Here is a 19,187-nt window from a genome sequence, read left to right as displayed (position 1 = left end):
CCACTCTTTAACTCCTTCCAAACTCCTAAAAGATTACCTTGCCTACTTCCTCCAAGAGAAAAGGAAGCCCTTATGTAGGAACTCCCTCGTCTCTTGCTTCTCACCTCACCTGCATTCTCAGTGGAGGTGTTCTTCCTCGTGGACAAAGCAGACTTTTTTTCTACCTCTGCTCTGTTTTATATCCCATCTTGCCTTCTCAGAAACCTTACTCTACCGGTTATACCCTTGCTATCTATCTAGTATCTTCAGTATCTCTCTGTTATTTTCTCTTCACCTTCAGCCGGTAAACAGGCTCCAAGCTTCTCCCTCTAGTATTCTCTCTCTCTCTCTCTTTTCCCCAGAACTGAGTTTCTTGAGTTAGCATATTCACTTTCTACTTCTTTCCTCCCACTTATCCTCAGTTCACCTCCATGCTATGAAAGCAGATTTTCAAAATTACATGATCTACTAGTTGCTAAATTTGAAGGACTTTAGTTCATATACCAGGACTCCTCTCTCCTGGTTCTCTGGTTGCTTCTGATGAGTGGTCTCCTTACTTCTTCCTCACCGATCCTTTTATACATTGGTGAGCCCTGAGGATCTGCTTCAGTTCCGTTTTCATTCCACTTTTTCTCCCTGAGTTATTTCATTTATTCTCGTTGCATCAGCTGCTATTTACTGAGGACCCTCAATACCTGGTTGCTTTGGACCCTTCCTTCTTTATGAAAAGCACCAGGCCTTTAGTCTTTAATTTCTGAAATATATTTATTTAGTTCTCTATATAGTCTATAACCCTTCTGAGATAAGAACAATGAGAATTAATATCCTTTTGGTATACATTAAAATACTGAAGTTCAGAGGGTTAAATGATTTGCCCAAGAATATGTGGTTAGAAAATGGCAGAGCTAGGCCGGGTGCAGTGGCTCATGCCTGTAATCCCAGCACTTTGGATGGCAGAGGTGGGCAGATCACTTGAGGTCAGGAGTTCAAGACCAGCCTGGCCAACATGGTGAAACCCCGACTCCACTAAAAATATAAAAGTTAGCCAGGCGTGGTGGTGGGCACCTGTAATCCCAGCTACTTGGGAGGCTGAGGCAGGAGAATCGCTTGAACTCAGGAGGCAGACATTGCAGTGAGCTGAGATCACGCCACTGCACTTCACTCTAGCCTGGGCCACAGAGCAAGATTTTGTCTCAGAAAAAAAAAGAAAAGAAAAGAAAATGGCAGAACTAAAATTAGTCCTTTCTGACATAAACTATAGGCCAAAAATTCCAGTTCCCTGTTAGCTCAAATCCCTTCTACTCTATATTTTGTCCATTCCTTCACTCTTAGGTAATCGTTGGATCGCACCTTTCACCAAAACCCCTGATTTATTTGACAACATGAACAAATTTGAGTTCTTAGCCATTTTATTACTTTTCATGGTTGAGATTATTTTTCATGATGTTCATTGGACTAGAATGAGCATGAGTTGGAATACTGTTTCTCAACCTTCATTATCCCTGCCTCTAAGGAGAAAAACTAAATTTAAATTCTCCCTGATGAGAGAAATAAAATAGTAAGGAAGGAGATTTTATCAGGTAGGGTTGTGCTTTAAAGGGACACAAATCATTATAAAATCTAAAGTTTTTTTCCCCTACCTCTTTGCGGCAATATCATCTCTGTTAAGAACGCATAGCTTAGAAAGACAGACAGCTTGCCGTAAGTGAACATGCACTTCATCTGGTTAGTGGATGCTATTGAGCCCAGTTCTTGACCTTCCTATGTGGTCCCTGGAGGTGCAGAAAGTGTGGTGTCAGTTCCGACAAAAACATAGGTATTAGAACACTCTGCTTGATCATTAAGGGACTTTCCATTTGAACCCCAAATCTATACAGAGAACATAGCATTATCATCCAACGTATATAAGTAATTTCCTTGAAATGTGAATGGTTGGAGTAGAGATAATAAGTTATTTTGGAAGTAGTGTTTTATTTTCCTTTATGTATTATAATTAGTTACTTATTGTTACATAAAGAGAGGAATTTTGTAATTCTGATGTAAGCTGAGGCAGAGACCTTTCCTATAGCAGTAGGATAGGAAAGAAAATGATCTCTCCCTCATGACTGGAAAGAACCAAAAGATTTTACTGTGATAGCCTTATCTGTTTGTTTTTCTTTCACTTTGTAGCTCGTTCTCCGGTTTTTAGTGCCATGTTTGAACATGAAATGGAAGAGAGCAAAAAGGTATGTAACAAGATGAAGACATGTCTGTTTAGCCAGGTGTCTAGAGTCAGATGATTTCCCACTTTAGCTGCAGATTTATTTTCCTAATTATTTTTTTCTTACTGTGTTACTAAAATGGAGTATGAGTCCCTAAACTCCTTCTGAAAGCAGAGAGAAGTGGTGTAGAAGTATTATGGATAAAGCAGATTGACTTATTAAATGAGGCTGATCATCCACACAGTTTTGGGTGAGGGTATTTAGACATATGTTTTTACTCAGAAAATTGAGGAAAAGAAAGGTGAAAAAAATCAAAGAGTTGTTTTGCTGTTGTGTTTGAGAAAACAAAGATGGAACATGTGATGAGCGAAAAGATTGTTATAATCAAGCTGAACAAAGAAATTCTCCCTTAATGTTAGGTTTTTTTTTTTTTTTTGAGACGGAGTCTCACTTTGTCGCCCAGGCTGGAGCGCAGTGGTGTGATCTCGGCTCACTGCAAGCTCCGCCTCCCGGGTTCACGCCATTCTCTTGCCTCAGCCTTCCGAGTAGCTGAGACTACAGGTGCCCGCCACCACGGCTGGCTAATTTTTTTTGTATTTTTAGTAGAGACAGGATTTCACCATGTTAGCCAGGATGGTATCGATCTCCTGACCTCGTGATCCGCCTGCCTCGACCTCCCAGAATGCTGGGATTACAGGCGTGAGCCACCATGTCTGGCCCATTAATGTTAGGTTTTAAATGATGCAACGTTCTCTCCTCACAGGAGCTTAAAATCATGAAAATAGTTTAGTTTAGGGATTTTGTTCTGTTGGAATGTTTCTCATATTCAGTTTCTCTGGCATAGAATCGAGTGGAAATCAATGATGTGGAGCCTGAAGTTTTTAAGGAAATGATGTGCTTCATATACACAGGGAAGGCTCCAAACCTCGACAAAATGGCTGATGATTTGTTGGCAGCTGCTGACAAGGTAAGATAAGAATAGAAAAGTAATCAGGACTAGGAGTTATTGTGACTTCTTGAGTTTCGTGAACAGGCTTCTGTATTGCATTGTGGGTAAAATGAGCATATTTGGTTTGGCCAAGACAGTCCTGGTTTACACATATTATTCCAACACAATTATTAATAGCACACTTTTTATTCTCAAAAGTGTCCTGTTTTGAATAGTAAACTATATGGTCACCTAACTATGGGAAAGAAGATAAGTCTGACATTTACCTCTCCTCTTTTTTCCATCTCAAATTTAACCACAGTGATAGTAAAGATTCAAAATACATTTGGATTGTGCTTTATAATTTACAAAAATGTTTTTGAGTTTATTAACGTATTTAAACTTTATCAGTAAAACAGCCCTTTGGATCCATGTGGACCCAACCAACCTCAGATCACAAATATTTGAGAAAAAAGAAACAAGAGGCCAGGCACAGTGGCTCACGCCTGTAATCCTAGCACTTATGGGAGGCTGAGGTGGGTGGATCACTAAGCTCAGGAGTTCAAGACCAGCCTGGGCAACGTGGCGAAACCCCATGACTACTAAAAAATACAAAAATTCGCCAGGCGTGGTGGTGCATGCTTGTAGTCCCAGCTACTCGGGAGGCTGAGGCAAGAGAATTGCTTGAACCCAGGAGGCAGAGGTTGCAATGAGCTGAGATCATGCCACACTCCAGCCTGGGCAACAGAGCAAGACTCTGTCTCCAAAAAAAAAAGAAAAAAAAGAAGAAAAAACAGGCTGGGCACAGTGGTGCTGGGTGCGTGGGGCCTTCAGCCTGTAATCCCAGAACTTGGGGAGGCCAAGGAGGAAGGGTTGCTTGAGCCCAGGAGTTCAAGACCAGCCTGGGCAACATAGATTCCATCCCTACAAAAATAAAAATAAAAAAATGTAGCCAGGTGTGGTGGTGTACGCCCATAGTCCCAGCTACTTTAGAAGCTGAGGTGGGAGGGTCACTTGAGCCCAGGAGGTTGAGGCCACAATGAGCCATGATTGCACCATTGCACTCCAGCCTGGGTGACAGAACGAGACCTTGTTTCAAAAAAATAAATAAAAAATAATACAAATAAAAAACCAAAATAGTATAGCAACTATTTACATAGCATTTATATTGTATTAGTTAGTATAGATAATATAGGGCTAATTTAAAGTACACAGGAGGATATACATAAAGATACAGGCCAATACTGTCTTTTTTTTTTTTTTTTTTTTTTTAGAAGAGAGTCTTGCTCTTGTCACCCAGGCTGGAGTGCAATGGCACAATCTCGGCTCACTGCAACCTCTACCTCCCGGGTTCAAGTGATTCTCCTGCCTCAGCCTCCCGAATAGCCGGGATTACAGGAGCCCGTCACCACGCCCGTCTAATTTTTGTATTTTAAGTAGAGATGGGGTTTCGCCATGTTAATCAGGCTGGTCTCGAACTCCTGACCTCAAATGATCCACCCACCTCGGCCTCCCAAAGTGCTGGGATTACAGCTGTGAGCCACCACATCTGGTCTATTTATTTAATTTTTGAGATGGAGTCTCACTCTGTTGCCCAGGCTAGAGTGCAGTGGCACAATCTCAGCTCACTGCAACCTCTGCCTCCCAGGTTCAAGCAATTTTCCTGCCTCAGCCTCCCGAGTAGCTGAGATTACAGGCATGCACCACTACACCCAGCTAATTTTTGTATATGTAGTAGAGACAGGGTTTCACCATGTTGGCCAGGCTGGTCTCGATCTCCTGACCTCAAGTGGTCTGACCACCTTAGCCTCCCAGAGTGCTGGGATTATGAGTGTAAGTCTCCGTGCCTGGCCAATACTGTCAGTTTATATAAGGGACTTGAGCATTCACAGATTTTTATATTTGCGGGGCCGCTGGACCCAGTCCCCTAAGGATACTGAGGCATGGCTGTAATCTTTTACCTAGTGTCCTGGTTAGCACTTTCAGCTTTTACCTAAGTAGTTATCGAAATAGAAAGTATTTCTTCAAAATTATGAGGGAATTAATAGCTTAATAGTAGAATAAATTATACTTCATAAGACACATTTCAATTTGGGAAGTGTTAAAGTGTGAAAATAAAAACGCAGATCTTAGAATCAAAGACATATGATGATTACCTAAAATAATTTGGTCAGTGATTCCCAAAATAAGGTGAAATATCAACAGATACTAGGTTGGTGGGAAAGGCTTATGAAAAATACTGAGTTTAACCAAGACAGATAGTTGCTGTCTTACTGCAGGATTTCTCAGAACCTGTAGCATATTAATGTTACTGTGAATTTTCTAACAGGAATTATGATAGACAGCATTTCTCCAATTTAGTGAACCCTGGAATCCTTTTTCTCAAGGATCACCTGCAAGATTAGTGGTCAGCGGCTGGGCGCGGTGGCTCACGCCTGTAATCTCAGCACTTTGGGAGGCCGAAGCAAGCGGATCACGAGGTCAGGAGACTGAGACCATCCTGGCTAACACAGTGAAACCCTGTCTCTACTAAAAAATACAGACAAGCAAACAAAAAAGTTAGCCAAACAAACAAAAAACAATTAGCTGACCATGGTGGTGGGCGCCTATAGTCCCAGCTACTCGGGAGGGTGAGGCAGGAGAATGGTGTGAACCTAGGAGGCGGAGCTTGCAGTGAGCCAAGATTGCGCCACTGCACTCCAGCCTGGACGACAGAGCGAGACTCCGTCTCAAACAAAACAAAACAAAACAAAACAAAAAAACAAAAACAAAAACAAAAAAACGTTAGTGGTCCCCAAAACACACATTGGGAAACAGACTTTAATTGTGTAGGTACATCAGAGAGAGAACTCAAATATCCTTCTAGGCCCTGCGGTCTGTGGACACATGACCTGTGGGGAAGGGTGAAAGAATTGGTGTTTACCCTGTGGGAGCTTTTCCTGTGTTGGGGGACAAGTGGAGTTGGCGTGAGGGTGGGAAAAGGGTGTAGACCCTGCCAGCAGTAGACTCTGTGAGAAAGAAGGTTCTCTGCTGAAAGCACCCCCTCTTCCTGGGGTGATGCTGCAATACCCATTGGTGGGAAAAGCGGGTTCTGGTCTAAGGACACAAGAGTCTTCCAGTGTTTGCTGATGGGATAGTCTACCTCCCTTTGTGCCTGAGGACAGAGGAAAGTGCCTGTGTTTATAGTGGAGGTTTAGCTTTATTGATTGGCTTTTTGGAGTGTATGTAGAGGATGGGGTAAGTAAATGCAATCAGTGCTCTTGATGAAGAAGATTGGAATAGTAACCGTATCCTTCTTGTCACTTTTCAAGACTTTATGAGTACAGTTAAGCAATGTGAAAATTCCATATCCTTCCAGTCTACCTCAATTCTGACCAAGGGAAACTTGCTTTTAATGGAGACAGTAAGAAAATATTCACTGCAAGCTCTGGGAAAGTAGAAGACATAATCCAATACCTGCTTTTTATAAAGTTAATTATGATTTTGCCTGATCTGTGCTCTGATTTTTAATGAAGTGGTCGCTTGTGCTTATACACATCAGGTGTTTATCCTCTCATCTTCTAGATTCCATAAGGATAAGTATTGCAAGGCCCACTTTTTAGACAGAAATACTAAGGCTCAGAGTTGTATATCCGCAGAGCCAAGATTAAACTTCTGCTGTGTCCCTGAGTTTTCATTCTTGCTCCCTAGCCGGAAAACCTACTGGTAACCTGCTGTAAGGACACAGGGCATGGCGATCAGCCTGAACTGCCATTTCAAGGATAGCATTTCAGCACAATGTGTTAACTTGTGGTTTTAAAAGATAAAGCTGTTGAATCACAGCAGTGCTTTAAATTTATGAATGAGAAGTAATTGAAGGGTGCATTTTCAAATTCCATTCAGAATTTCCCACTAGACAGGTTTTGCTCCAAGCCTGTTTGAAAACATTTTTACCTTTACACCTCTTTGTGAGTTTTAGGAAAACAGAATAAGAAATCTTTCATGGAATGATCTAAACATCTAGAATTTACCCAAGAGGCTGAAACAGCTTCTTCTAAGCTTTTCCAGTCTCCTGGGGACATGTGTAATTAGACCAAAAACAAAACAAAACTCCTCAGTTAGGCCTGGGAGACACAATTTCCATCTCTTGGGTAAGTACTGCCATTAGGCAGGTTTTTCAGAAGCATAATTAAGAAAAAACTTTGTCCCCAAGGGACAAGAATGGCTACTTTTGTCTAATTATGCAGTAGGGATCAGAGCTATTCACAGTAAAAGTCCTTTTAAAAGAATGTATTGAGAAAAGATAAGAGGAATTGTCTGGGCAGCACTGTATAAAAAACTGAACATTTACTAAACCTTTTTTCCAGCCTTTTAAAACAAAAACGGCAACTTCCTTTCTTGCTTATCTAATGTCATTCCTGTTTTCCATGGAAACTGTTTTCCAGTTACTCAGATGTAAAAAAGCTGCACCGAAACCAATAAAACCTCTCTTTTTGCTGCAGGAGATCACAGTGCCAGCAGATATGCCTCCTTACCCAGAATTGATAGCAATGAAATTGTCCTGGTTTGATTGCCGTGATTCACCCTGAAGGGGCATTGTGTCATTGAGTTCTGGGGCCTTCAAGCTGGGGCCTATAAGGAGACTGTGCATAGTCTCAAAGCAAGCTGTTTTCCTGTGAACTGATTAATGACATTTTATTTTGTGCCTCCTTGTATTTCCTTCCTCTTTCCTATCCCTGAAGTTCCTAGTAACTTCATAATCTCATATTAGAGAACAAGGGGTAGAGTTGTATCAGAACCAATCAAGTAGATCAGATGTGCCCAGCATTAACCTAGGCTTTCCATTTCAAGAACAGTTATGCCCTTTTCTTAGAAAATACAAGTTTTTAAACTGAAACTGCATTAGGTTCTCTGCCACTTTGTCCGTTTACCCTGAGAAGCTTAACCTCAACCCCAATAAAATAAGACTCTATTTATCCTTCTCTATTTAAAAGGAAGCATTTAGTTGACCCTCATTCAGAAACAACTAGTGGCAGAGGTGCTGGTAAAAGTCACCACAGGGCTCCTTTTCACAGCCTGATGGGTCAGTTGGCATATCCTGCTGGGCTAGTGACAATGCTTAAGTCAAAAGATTTGTGCTTCACCCTCTTCTGGCTCTAAATAAGGGGATTGCAGTAATGTCCCTGTTGACTTGAAGCAAACTGATGCCTCACTGTAATCATTAAGTGGTGAAGGTTTAAGAACAACTTTCATCACAGACTGGAGGAGAGTAAACTTCAGGATGCAGATCTACCCTGGAATTGCCATTTTTCTAATAGGTAGACTTTAGAACTCTAATGGCAGCTTTCCAAGTTATTTTAGCTGTTTATGTTTCAATCTTAAACATCTAACCTTAAGAATATGGTTATGTTTTATCATTGTAGTAGTAGCTTTTCATGGTCTGTGCAGTTCTGTTCAAGTATCTAGTTAATATGATGGTACAGCTAAAGAAAACAGCTTCAGTAGTGGTCAGCCCAGAGCTGTTGCTGCTCTGATGACAGCAGTGCTTGTGTTTTACAGTATGCCCTGGAGCGTTTAAAGGTCATGTGTGAGGATGCCCTCTGCAGTAACCTGTCCGTGGAGAATGCTGCAGAAATTCTCATCCTGGCTGACCTCCACAGCGCAGATCAGTTGAAAACTCAGGCAGTGGATTTCATCAACTAGTGAGTTGGCATCTTCAAAGTTCTTCTTTCAGAATAGTTGGATAGCTGAAGAAATGAGAAAGACTTTGAATTAGTGGGTAAAGCAGGCAAGTAGCTTCATTAACCTTTTGGCAGTAAGTATAGAGCTTTCATCTTTTCCTTTAATTGACTCTATGGAAAATGGTTTTACCTTCATGGGTTGAATCCTATTGGTGAGTAAAGTGTTTTACTTCCTCATAGTGAATCGAAGTGATGAAAATAACTTGCCTGAAAAAGCTGTGTGCCCCAAATTATAGTATCTTTACTTCACACTCAGTGACTTAATAAAAGACATGTAGATTTCTAGGAGGATAGAGATATGTTTATGAGTTGGTAAAATGTACCTCACGTTCAGTTATAGAATGAGGAAAAGAGAAGGGATCATCAGTAGCTGGTTTCATAATACTGTTTTGAGAAAGAAATGTTCATTCCACTAGGTCTGTTCCTTCATCGTAAGTGACAAATGACCTGGCAATACTACTTTCTGAAATAATAATATGAAATAATATGAATAATAATATGAAAGATGAATTGTAACTACAACCCATCTTCTCAGTGGGACATGTTCTATCCCTTGCCCCATGGAGAGAGCAAAAGCTGAGAAAAACCCGAAGAAGAAAAGCCCTCACAACAGCAGTCCCTGGGGCAAGACAGGTCTGAGACATTTCAGATGACTGAGTGAACAATATTCAACATAGGAAATTCCCAAAGACAAGAAATAACATCCTCTAGGTCTAGTTGTAGAATTATTTTCTAAGGAGTGATCAAGTGAGGCAGAAGAAGGAGTGGAGAGACCCATCAGTGTGAGTTCCTTTGAGTGCTTACTGTGTGCTGGACACTTGCTTGGTGCTTTTGAGATATTAACCATTGAATGAAGTATGGTTATCCTCCCCTCTTTTTTGATAATCAACTAGGCCCCGGGCTCTGATCTGCCCTGTGGTTAAAGGCTGGTGAGTGGCAAAGCCAGGCAGAAGCTCAGGGCTTCTGGCTGAGGGAGCCTATGCTCCTTTTTATGATGGGCATCACCGGTGAATATAAGGAACATAGGCAGTGTTGAGGGCCTGGGGAACATTCCGCTTTTTGTTTTTGAGAATATAGTGGCTCAAAGTCCTGGTTTTCAGATGACGACAACCACAGGCAAGTCACCAGTCTGCGCATTGTCTAACAAGCAAACTCTCATGCATATTAAGGGTTCTGTCTGTTTCTTGCATTGACACCCTTTATACCTAACACTGGAAAATTAGGCTATCTAGATGGCTGTTGAATTCATCCCTTGCTCACTCCCTTTGGTAACCCATTTCTCCACATTTCTCCTAGTCATGCTTCGGATGTCTTGGAGACCTCTGGGTGGAAGTCAATGGTGGTGTCACATCCCCACTTGGTGGCTGAGGCATACCGCTCTCTGGCTTCAGCACAGTGCCCTTTTCTGGGACCCCCACGCAAACGCCTGAAGCAATCCTAAGATCCTGCTTGTTGTAAGACTCCGTTTAATTTCCAGAAGCAGCAGCCACTGTTGCTGCCACTGACCACCAGGTAGACAGCGCAATCTGTGGAGCTTTTACTCTGTTGTGAGGGGAAGAGACTGCATTGTGGCCCCAGACTTTTAAAACAGCACTAAATAACTTGGGGGAAACGGGGGGAGGGAAGGGCCCAGGACTCGGGGCTATTCAACCTAATGAAAACCCTGTTGCTGCGTCACTGTGTTCCCTTTGGCCTGGCCGAGTTTGATACTGTGGGGATTCAGTTTAGGTGCTGGCCTGAGGACATCCCAGCGGTGGTACTTCGGAGAAACCTGTCTGCATCTGACTGAGCAGAATAAATCGTCAGGTGCCTGGAGCAAAAAGAAAAAAAAAAGAAAGGACATTGAGTTTTAACAGAAGGGAAAAGCAAAGAAGAAAAGATTTTTGCAGAATTTCTCAAAAATCAGTTTGTGGATTCCAGTAGTATTTATATTGAGAGAAACAAATTTTAGTCCTTCCAACTGTGCTAAAACTTGGATATTTGTGAAAACTCACCACCATACAAGCAGCAGAAGAGCTCTCTTGTCGTTAGCACTTACTGTTTGCAAGAACAGAATGCATCCTTTTATCCTTTTATGAAAAATGACAAGTGAAGGCAAAAGGGGAAGGTTATTTGATCTGGAAGATGAGTGTTCTGATGTGGTGGCTTTTGCAAAAATCTTTATTGGTGTTGAAAACTGGAAAAAAATAACTCATCCAGAATTCATTCTGTCTTGACCAGAACTATGGTTCTCTGTTTTTAGATATTGTGGAAAATGTTTTTGGGCATTTTTCTCTGATTTTATTTCTTCTCCCCCGCCCCTTTTTCTAAAAAACAAACAAACAAAAAAAAACACACAAAACAAAAACAGAACAAAAGAAGAGAGAAGGAAATTTTATTAATTAAAGATGCTGTGTGATAAAATCCCAGCCCAGATTGCTCAGCTGTTTGTACCTGACTTGCCGCCTGCATAGGAGCCAGTTCTGTTCCTTCTGACTAGCCCCTCTTCCTCCAGGGGAGAACTTCCAAATGTTAATTTTTTCTTTTTGAAAATATAAATAATTACTATTTTGTACTGTGTGGTATCTCTGGTCTTTTGTTTCACTCACCTGCCTTGTCTCTTGGGTCTGAGTCCCTTGCTTAAGGGATTTTGAAGTCCTAGTTTTCAGCTTGCAGAGATTATGTTTGAAATGTCTAATGAGCCGTAGGGATTTGTTGAGACTCCGTAATTTCAAGTTTTCTTTGTGAGCTATCAGCATCTGCCAGTCTCTTGTCCTCCCTGAGTATCTCCCAGTCCATATCCTGATGAGGGATCAGGCCCCTACCTCTGCCAAGGCAAGTAATGGTAGTGGGCTTTTCTGCACCCTGTATGTTTTAAGACCTAATCCCCACCTCCCTTCTCCTAACTGAATACAGAAAGATCCAGGGGACATAAATGTAGAGATTAAATAAAGGGAAATTATTGTCTCTTACTGGTTCTGTCATTGACTTGATGTGTTTCCAGAAAAGCTAATATCTGAGCTCACAAAAATGTTCTGGGGCTCCCTGTCTGCCTTTTTTGTGGCTCTGTTAGGACAGTGGGATATGGTGAAGAATGCATCAGCTATTTGGCCAGCGTGTGTATTTTTTACCTTTGATGGAACCTCAACCTATTTCACCTTCCAGTTCCCTTCAGTGGACCTTAGATTTTGTACATTTTCCAACTTTCATTTATCTTACTGCCTCTAGAATGGATAAATATGATCTGTTACTAATATAATCAAAGGCAGGATTAGTTTATTGGAAACCATTCCATTGCACTTCCCAGTTTCCCTTGGGAAGTGTCCCCTGAGTGAGGAAGTACCCAGTTCTACATGTGCTGGCTGCTGGCTGCTGGCTGCTGTCCTGTGCCTCCTCCGTCCTAGCTTTCCAGATCAGCACAGAAGTCCAGGGATCCAGGCGAACTTGAAAGTCTCCTCTACCCATATCGTCTTAGGTTTTTCCAGCTAAATTTGTATACAGTATTTCATCTGAACTTCCGAACAACTTGACGAACTTGGTAGGACAGGTGAGACACGGCATCTTCCCACTGTGTAGATGAGAGAAGCAGAAACCCAGAGAAGGGACATGCCTTAGATCACACAACTATTGAATGCCAGATCTTCTAATGGAGTATCCTGAAGATTATGTAATTAACTGGAGGAAGTTCCATTTCTGAAATGTTTAGGTACAAAACTGAAAGTAAAGCTTCCTTCCTGTGGGAATAGCAAGAACAAAGCTCTGGAAAGGTGCCTCTGCTGGCCTGTTCTTCAGAGGTTCCAGAAGGACAAACCAGGCTTCAGATTTGCTTTCCTCTTCATTCACAGACAGCTGTGGGTTGAGAGGCTGGTGAGTTCAGGGACTCTGCCCTCAGGAGGATAGCAGTCCTGGCACCTAGCTTCTGTCAGGATCAAGGTCTCTTCTGGGATCTTCAGTATTTATGGAATTTCCAACTTGGGCCTTTCTGTGGGTACAAAGCTGTTGGGATTTCAGGTACAGGTAAAGCTACTTGATGCTCCTGTCATTATTTCATTCTTTCTGGGCATGTTTGTTTTTGTTTTAAATGATACAGTTGAAGCCATCTGGTTATGACAACATCAGAGCCCCAGCATACTGTTCATAAACCTCCCACTGCCACCACCCCCCCTCCCTTAGCTCCCCCACATCTGAAATTTAATTCAAGTTAACTCCACAATCTGGGGCATGAGCTGTCACTGCAGAGATGTCCGTGCCAGTGAAACAGTTGGAGATTTCAATTCCACAAGGATATGGCTTATTTATCAAAACAGTATTTCAGGCAAGTAGTTTCGCAGAACCATTGGAGTTGCAGTTTCAGGTCCACGTAGAGTATCTGGCATCATCCGCATCTCCCCTTTCCCTGTGTTGTCAGCTCCCCCCATATATCCGACCACCTATGGAAAATTTTCCCCATTCTCTATGTAAAGATTAAAGCTCTTTGCATTGTTACTAGATATCTTAAGCATCTTTGTGGGTTTTAACAATTTGGGTAAGAGATGCTCCTCTTTTCCTTTTCACTGTTAAAGCCTTTTTGGTCTTGAAGAGCTTTCTCTTGTTTTGTGTGTGTTTTTTGGTTTTTTTTTTTTTAATTCCAGCCAGGGACATTGAGATCTTTCTTAGGCTAGAAGATCTCTGGCTTGACCACAGCTCTGCACATTCATCTTTAAATCTGGTGTAAATCTATTGTGGGATCTCCATATTGTATGAGCCTGTGCAGATGAAAGGAAATAGCTTGTATGTTTATGAGCAGAACAACAAACAGGGGGAGTTGAACTGTACTTTGAAACTGACTATTGCTTTGTTCTTGCTCTTCAACTCCTATAAAAGAACAACTAAATCCCCCCCTCAAAATGACTGTATCAAAGCCTTTGGTTTATCTTTGTCAAAGACAAATTCTTGGCTGGAACCCAACCTTATTTTCCACAACTAATTATCTTTTAAATCAGCCTGAGCCCTGTGTGTTTCCTTTATCTCATGACTTGTCACTGAACTCTGCCCTACATCATTTAGATTCATTTCTAATGGCTTGCTGACTAATCTAACATTCAGGTGAGTATCGTTGGACTGCTCTTTATGTACGTGTATGCGCAAGGTGAATGCGTTTTCTTCTTTTAATTTCAGAGGTGACCGTGCCATGTTGGGGCCTTTGACCCAATAGGTGGACACCTCATGGAGATAGTGAGCAAGAAAGCAAATGTAGGACGATTAGTATTTGGGATAATGAGCTGGGAGAACCAGAAGCTTTGACCTCGGGATGAGAACAGGAACTTGAATGTTGTTGACTGATGGGATCTTAATGCCGCTGAGCCGTTAGCAAGATGATCCCTCCCCCTCTGTAAATCCTATAGTGCTGGAGTAGAAAGTGGCATCTGGATACTATTTGGTCTTGATTTCTGCAGCTCTAGGGAAAAAAAGAATTTTAGACTTGAGGGAATTCAGTACAAGCAACCGAAATGATGAAGGAGTTGAAGGGGATCAACTCCAGGGGAGAAATGTTAGGAAGATAAAATATGTGTAACTCAGGTTTGGGGATGTAGCTCCAGTAACCGCAGTTTACAGATCTCACAGGAGTTCTCAACATTTGCCAGCTTATCTTGCACAGCTCCCATTCATTCCAATTGTATAGCTTGGGAAGATGGCTATGTAACTTCCTCAAGGTCACTCAGCCTGACTCTGAGCCAAGAAACAACAGAAGGCAAAGGGATAGCTTTGGAGCTTAGACCCAAGGACCAAAGAGAAGGTGAAAATCCAGGAGTTTGCCTGGTAATAAAGTGGACACATCCACTTATAACGCTCACTTGAAATAGGGAATGTTGGCTGGTCTCGGTGGCTTATGCCTGAAACTCTAGCACTTTGGGAGGCCAAGGTGGGTGGATCACAAGGTCAGGAGTTTGAGACTAGCCTGGCCAGTGTGGTGAAACCCCGTCTCTAGTAAAAATACAAAAATTAGCTGGGCATGGTGGCGTGTGCCTGTAGTCCCAGCTACTCGGGAGGCTAAGGCAGGAGAATCTCTTGAACCTGGGAGACAGAGATTGCAGTGAGCCGAGATCACACCACTGCACTCCAGCCTGGGTGACAGAGCAAGACTCCATCTCAAAAAAAAAAAAAATGGGCAGGAGAGTTTTAGCCCTTGCAAGACCCTTAAAGTTGAGTCTCGACAAACCAAAGGGAAAAAAAAGGGGTCCCACATGATTCACCTTCTTTTCATGTCTGAGAAAACAGACATCCATGGAAGTGAGGTGGCATGCCCAAGGTCACAGAGATTACATTTCCAGCCACTGAGCAAACAATTGCTGAGCATCTAGGAGGCCTCAGACACTGCTATGCTAAGCCTAGTATGGAAGGTAGGATTTCTGTTCTGTTAATTCAGTCTAATGGAGGAAGCAGAAATAAACCGGAGAGCCCATAGAACTGAGGACTCAAAAGAATCCATTGAATTTAGCAGTAAGGAGGTCAAGGGTTACCTTCGAGCAGTTTCAGTCAAATGGTGGAGGCAGAAACCAAGCCTGATGAGGTGAGAAAACATAGATTGAGAATAAGCTCCTCTTTCCAGAAGTTTGAAAGGGAGAGAGGAAGGGGATCTCTCCCACTCTTCAGAATTTGTATCATAATGTAGTCAACACATTTGTTTTTTTCTAGAAATAATGGTGTACAGGTTGTCCTATGAATGATGGGCACTAGTAACTGATATTTGTTATGAAAGCCATGTTGTAGAACAACTGTAGCTTTAAGTTGAGAAAAAATTGCCTTCAACCCTTACACGATTTTGAGAAGGATTTCTTAAAGACATATTTTCATACTTTTTTTTTTTTTTTTTGAGACAGCGTTCCACTCTTGTTGTCCAGGCTGGAGTGCAATGGCACGATCTCGGTTCACCACAACCTCTGCCTCCTGGGTTCAAGCAATTCTCCTGCCTCAGCCTCCTGAGTAGCTGAGATTACAGGCATGCACCACCATGCCTGGCTAATTTTGTGTTTTTAATAGAGACGGGGTTTCTCCGTGTTGGTCAGGCTGGTCTCAAACTCCCGACCTCAGGTGATCCGCCTGCCTCAGCCTCCCAAAGTGCTGGGATTACAGGTGTAAGCTACCATGCCTGGCTGACATGTTTCTGTACATTTAAACCTATTCATCTTCCAAGTAAACATTTGCTTCAGACCTTCAAATGTTTTCATGGGCCAGTGGTTTGGTTCTTGTTGTGCTATAAAGGTACACCATTCAGTTCCTAGACATGGAAGCCCTGGCTGGCAGCATTGCCAGTTCCCACGGTGTAAACACTGTCACCATGGCTGATTTTGGATCACTAAAATGACATCACTGAAGCAGAGTTGGGAAGAGATGCACAGCCCACTATAGCTGAGCATAGATAGTAGTAAAATGTAAAATAATTAGGAAGAAATAAGTCTTGAGTACTTATTACCTTTACCTAATTGTATGTTAGTATAACTGAATTTTTAATAATGGCTGTTTAGCAACCAGTTCTCAAATTCCTGAAAATTTAATAATTATCTCTAGAGAGCCAGTGTGAAGCAGCTCCAGCATACCACTGGACATTTGTGTGCCTCATCTCCTGTTACCCATAGCATTTTTTTTAAGTTACTATTTTTTTAGAGCGAGTCTTGCTGTGTCACTAGGCTGGAGTGCAGTGGCACGATCGTGGCTCACTTCAGACTTCTTCTCCCAGGTTCAAGCCATTCTCCTGCCTCAGCCTCCCCAGTAGCTGGACTATAGGTGTGCACCACGATGCCTGGCTGATTTTTATATTTTTAATAGAGATAACGTTTCGCCGTGTTGGCCAGGCTCTTCTCCAACTCCTGACCTCAAGTGATCCACCCACCTTGGCCTCCCCAAGTGCTGGGATTACAGGTGTGAGCCACCATGCCTGGCCACCCGTAGCATTTAAAAAGTGCATTTATGGGCCAGGCGCGGTGGCTCAAGCCTGTAATCCCAGCACTTTGGGAGGCTGAGACGGGCGGATCACGAGGTCAGGAGATCGAGACCATCCTGGCTAACGCGGTGAAACCCCATCTGTACTAAAAAATACAAAAAACTAGCCGGGCGAGGTGGTGGGCGCCTGTAGTCCCAGCTACTCGGGAGGCTGAGGCAGGAGAATGGCGTAAACCCGGGAGGCGGAGCTTGCAGTGAGCCGAGATCCGGCCACTGCACTCCTGCCTGGGCGACAGAGCGAGACTCTGTCTCGGAAAAAAAAAAAGTGCATTTATGGGCTGGGTGCAGTGGCTCATGCCTATAATCCCAGCACTTGGGGAGGCTGAGACAGGAGGATTTCTTGAGCTCAGGAGTTCAAGGCCACCTTAGAGAACATAGTGAGACCTTGTCTCTACAAAAAAATAATAATAATAATAATAATTAAATTAGTTGGGCACAGTGGCATACGCCTGTAGTCCCAGCTACTTGGGAGGCTGAAGTGGGAGGATCACTTGAGCCGAGGAGTTTGAGGTTGCAGTGGGTCATGATCACACCACTACACTCCAGCCTGGACAACAGAATGAGACCCTGTCTCAAAAAACAATACATTTATGTAGTTTGAAAGCAAAATGAAATACTGCCTTTTCAGAAATCGAAAGATACATTGATACATGTTGTATTACATATTTTACTCTGTGGTTAAATTAACACATTTTACAATTTCTATATCTTATCAGTATTGGAAGTGGTTTTGTTTTTTTGTTTTGTTTTTTATTTGGAGTCTCGCTCTGTTGCCCAGGCTGGAGTGCAGTGGCATGATTTCGGCTCACTGCAACCTCCGCTTGCTGGGTTCGAGCAATTCTTCTGCCTCAGCCTCCCAGGTAGCTGGGACTACAGGCATGTGCCACCACACCTGGCTAATTTTTTGTATTTTTAGTAGAGATGGGGTTTCACCATGCTGGCCAGGCTGGTCTCGAACTCTTGACCTCATGATCTGCCCACCTTGGCCTCTCAAAGTGCTGGGATTACAGGCGTGAGCCACCACACGCAGCCGAAAGTATGTATTTTATTGAAACACTAATGAAAAGTAGACATTGTGACTGACATGTTATCCAACATAATCTTCAGTGATTCCAGGGAGTTTTCTCCGTAGTGCATCCTTCCTGCCCCGTTATCTCTGAACAACAGTTTTTCTTTTTAAAAGAAGAAAAGGGCATTTGAGAGTGGTCAGCATGCCTGCCAACGGGTGATCCCGAGGGTCTTCTCCTCCCACCAGTATTTAAGAATCTCTGCCTTGGTTTGGCCAAGAGTTTTTACAGCTCTTTTTGTTTTCTTTGCTAATAGTTCATTTATACATTCCATATACAATATGCCAAGGACTGTTGTAGTTTCTAGGGATACAACAGTGAGTAAAACTAACTGCTCCTTGTAGTCATTGGAGTCTAATGGGGAGAGATTATCCTTAATAATCCCACAAATAATGTCAGAGCATGGTAAGTGCCCTGAAGGAAATGTGTAGGGTACCATGAGATCCTCTGCGTGGAACTATCTTGTCTGGGGAATCCAGAAAGGCCTTTCTAAGAAATCAGCTCTTGAAGTGAGAGCTGAAGGATAAGGACCTGTCAACTTGGTACTCAGGAAGGCACATTCCACACAGAGAAATTGCATTCATAAAACCCTGAGGCAGGAGGGAGCTTACTGTGTTTTTCCAGAAGCCCAGGGCAGGCCAGGTGGCTAGAGTGTGGAGAGATGTGAGAGCAAGTTGGAAGCCATGGCAGAACCTTCGTTGGTCACATTGGGATTTAGATAACTTAGACTGGAGCGATGGGAAAGCCATGGAGGAGCTTTAGGCAGCAGGGGATGACAAGATCTGCATTTTAATAAGATCTCTGGCTAGAGTATGGAAAAATTAGCATTGGGGTTGGGGGTGGAAGAAGGCAAGAGATGACAGAACTTGAAGTAGGGAGGTGGCGCAGCTGGAGAAGAGTACATCTACTTGAGAGGGATTTTAGGGAACAACTTTGGCAGAACTTGATGAATTGGACAGAGTAAGGATGAAGAGGTTTCTGGCTTGTGTGAATAGATGGATTTACCAGAAGTGAGACCAATGGGAAGATAAACAGACTTGAGGCAATCAGGTCATTGATTTTATTTTACTTGTTGACTGTGAGATGCCTTGAGAAATCCAAATGAAGGTATCACATGGGCTGTTGAATTGGTAAGCCTAGAGCTCAGAAGAGAAGTTGGGACTGGAGAGATGGTTCTGGGAGATACAGGTTTAGGGGTGCCATCAAAATCCTGGGGTGTTAGATGACTGAGGAGGAGTGTAGAGTGAGGAGAAAGGGGGCCCGGGACTGAACTTTATGGAATTCTTATACTTCAAGGCTAGTACAGGAAGATACACCACAAAGGAGAAGTGGC

The 19,187-nt window shown here is 42.7% G+C and overlaps 1 protein-coding gene across 5 annotated transcripts in view; it reads left to right on the top strand.

Annotated features, from left to right (window-relative positions):
* Window positions 1-11,777, top strand: part of SPOP (speckle-type POZ protein) — an 85,156-nt gene extending 73,379 nt beyond the window's left edge. For all 5 annotated transcript variants that reach the window (XM_011959920.1, XM_011959922.1, XM_011959923.1 and 2 more), the window contains 4 exons: window positions 2,149-2,204; window positions 3,025-3,147; window positions 8,647-8,789; window positions 10,125-11,777. In XM_011959920.1, the coding sequence (XP_011815310.1) occupies window positions 2,149-2,204; window positions 3,025-3,147; window positions 8,647-8,789; window positions 10,125-10,269 (467 nt within the window). In that variant the 3' untranslated portion in view covers window positions 10,270-11,777. The remainder of the gene's footprint in view (window positions 1-2,148; window positions 2,205-3,024; window positions 3,148-8,646; window positions 8,790-10,124) is intronic.
* Window positions 11,778-19,187: the final 7,410 nt, after the last annotated feature.

Source organism: Colobus angolensis, unplaced genomic scaffold (assembly GCF_000951035.1).
Source record: "Colobus angolensis palliatus isolate OR3802 unplaced genomic scaffold, Cang.pa_1.0 Scaffold50, whole genome shotgun sequence".
NCBI classification, from domain to species: Eukaryota; Metazoa; Chordata; class Mammalia; order Primates; family Cercopithecidae; genus Colobus; species Colobus angolensis.
The sequence above is the reverse complement of the archived record's forward strand: the minus strand, read 5'-3'. Positions and strand labels throughout refer to the sequence as shown.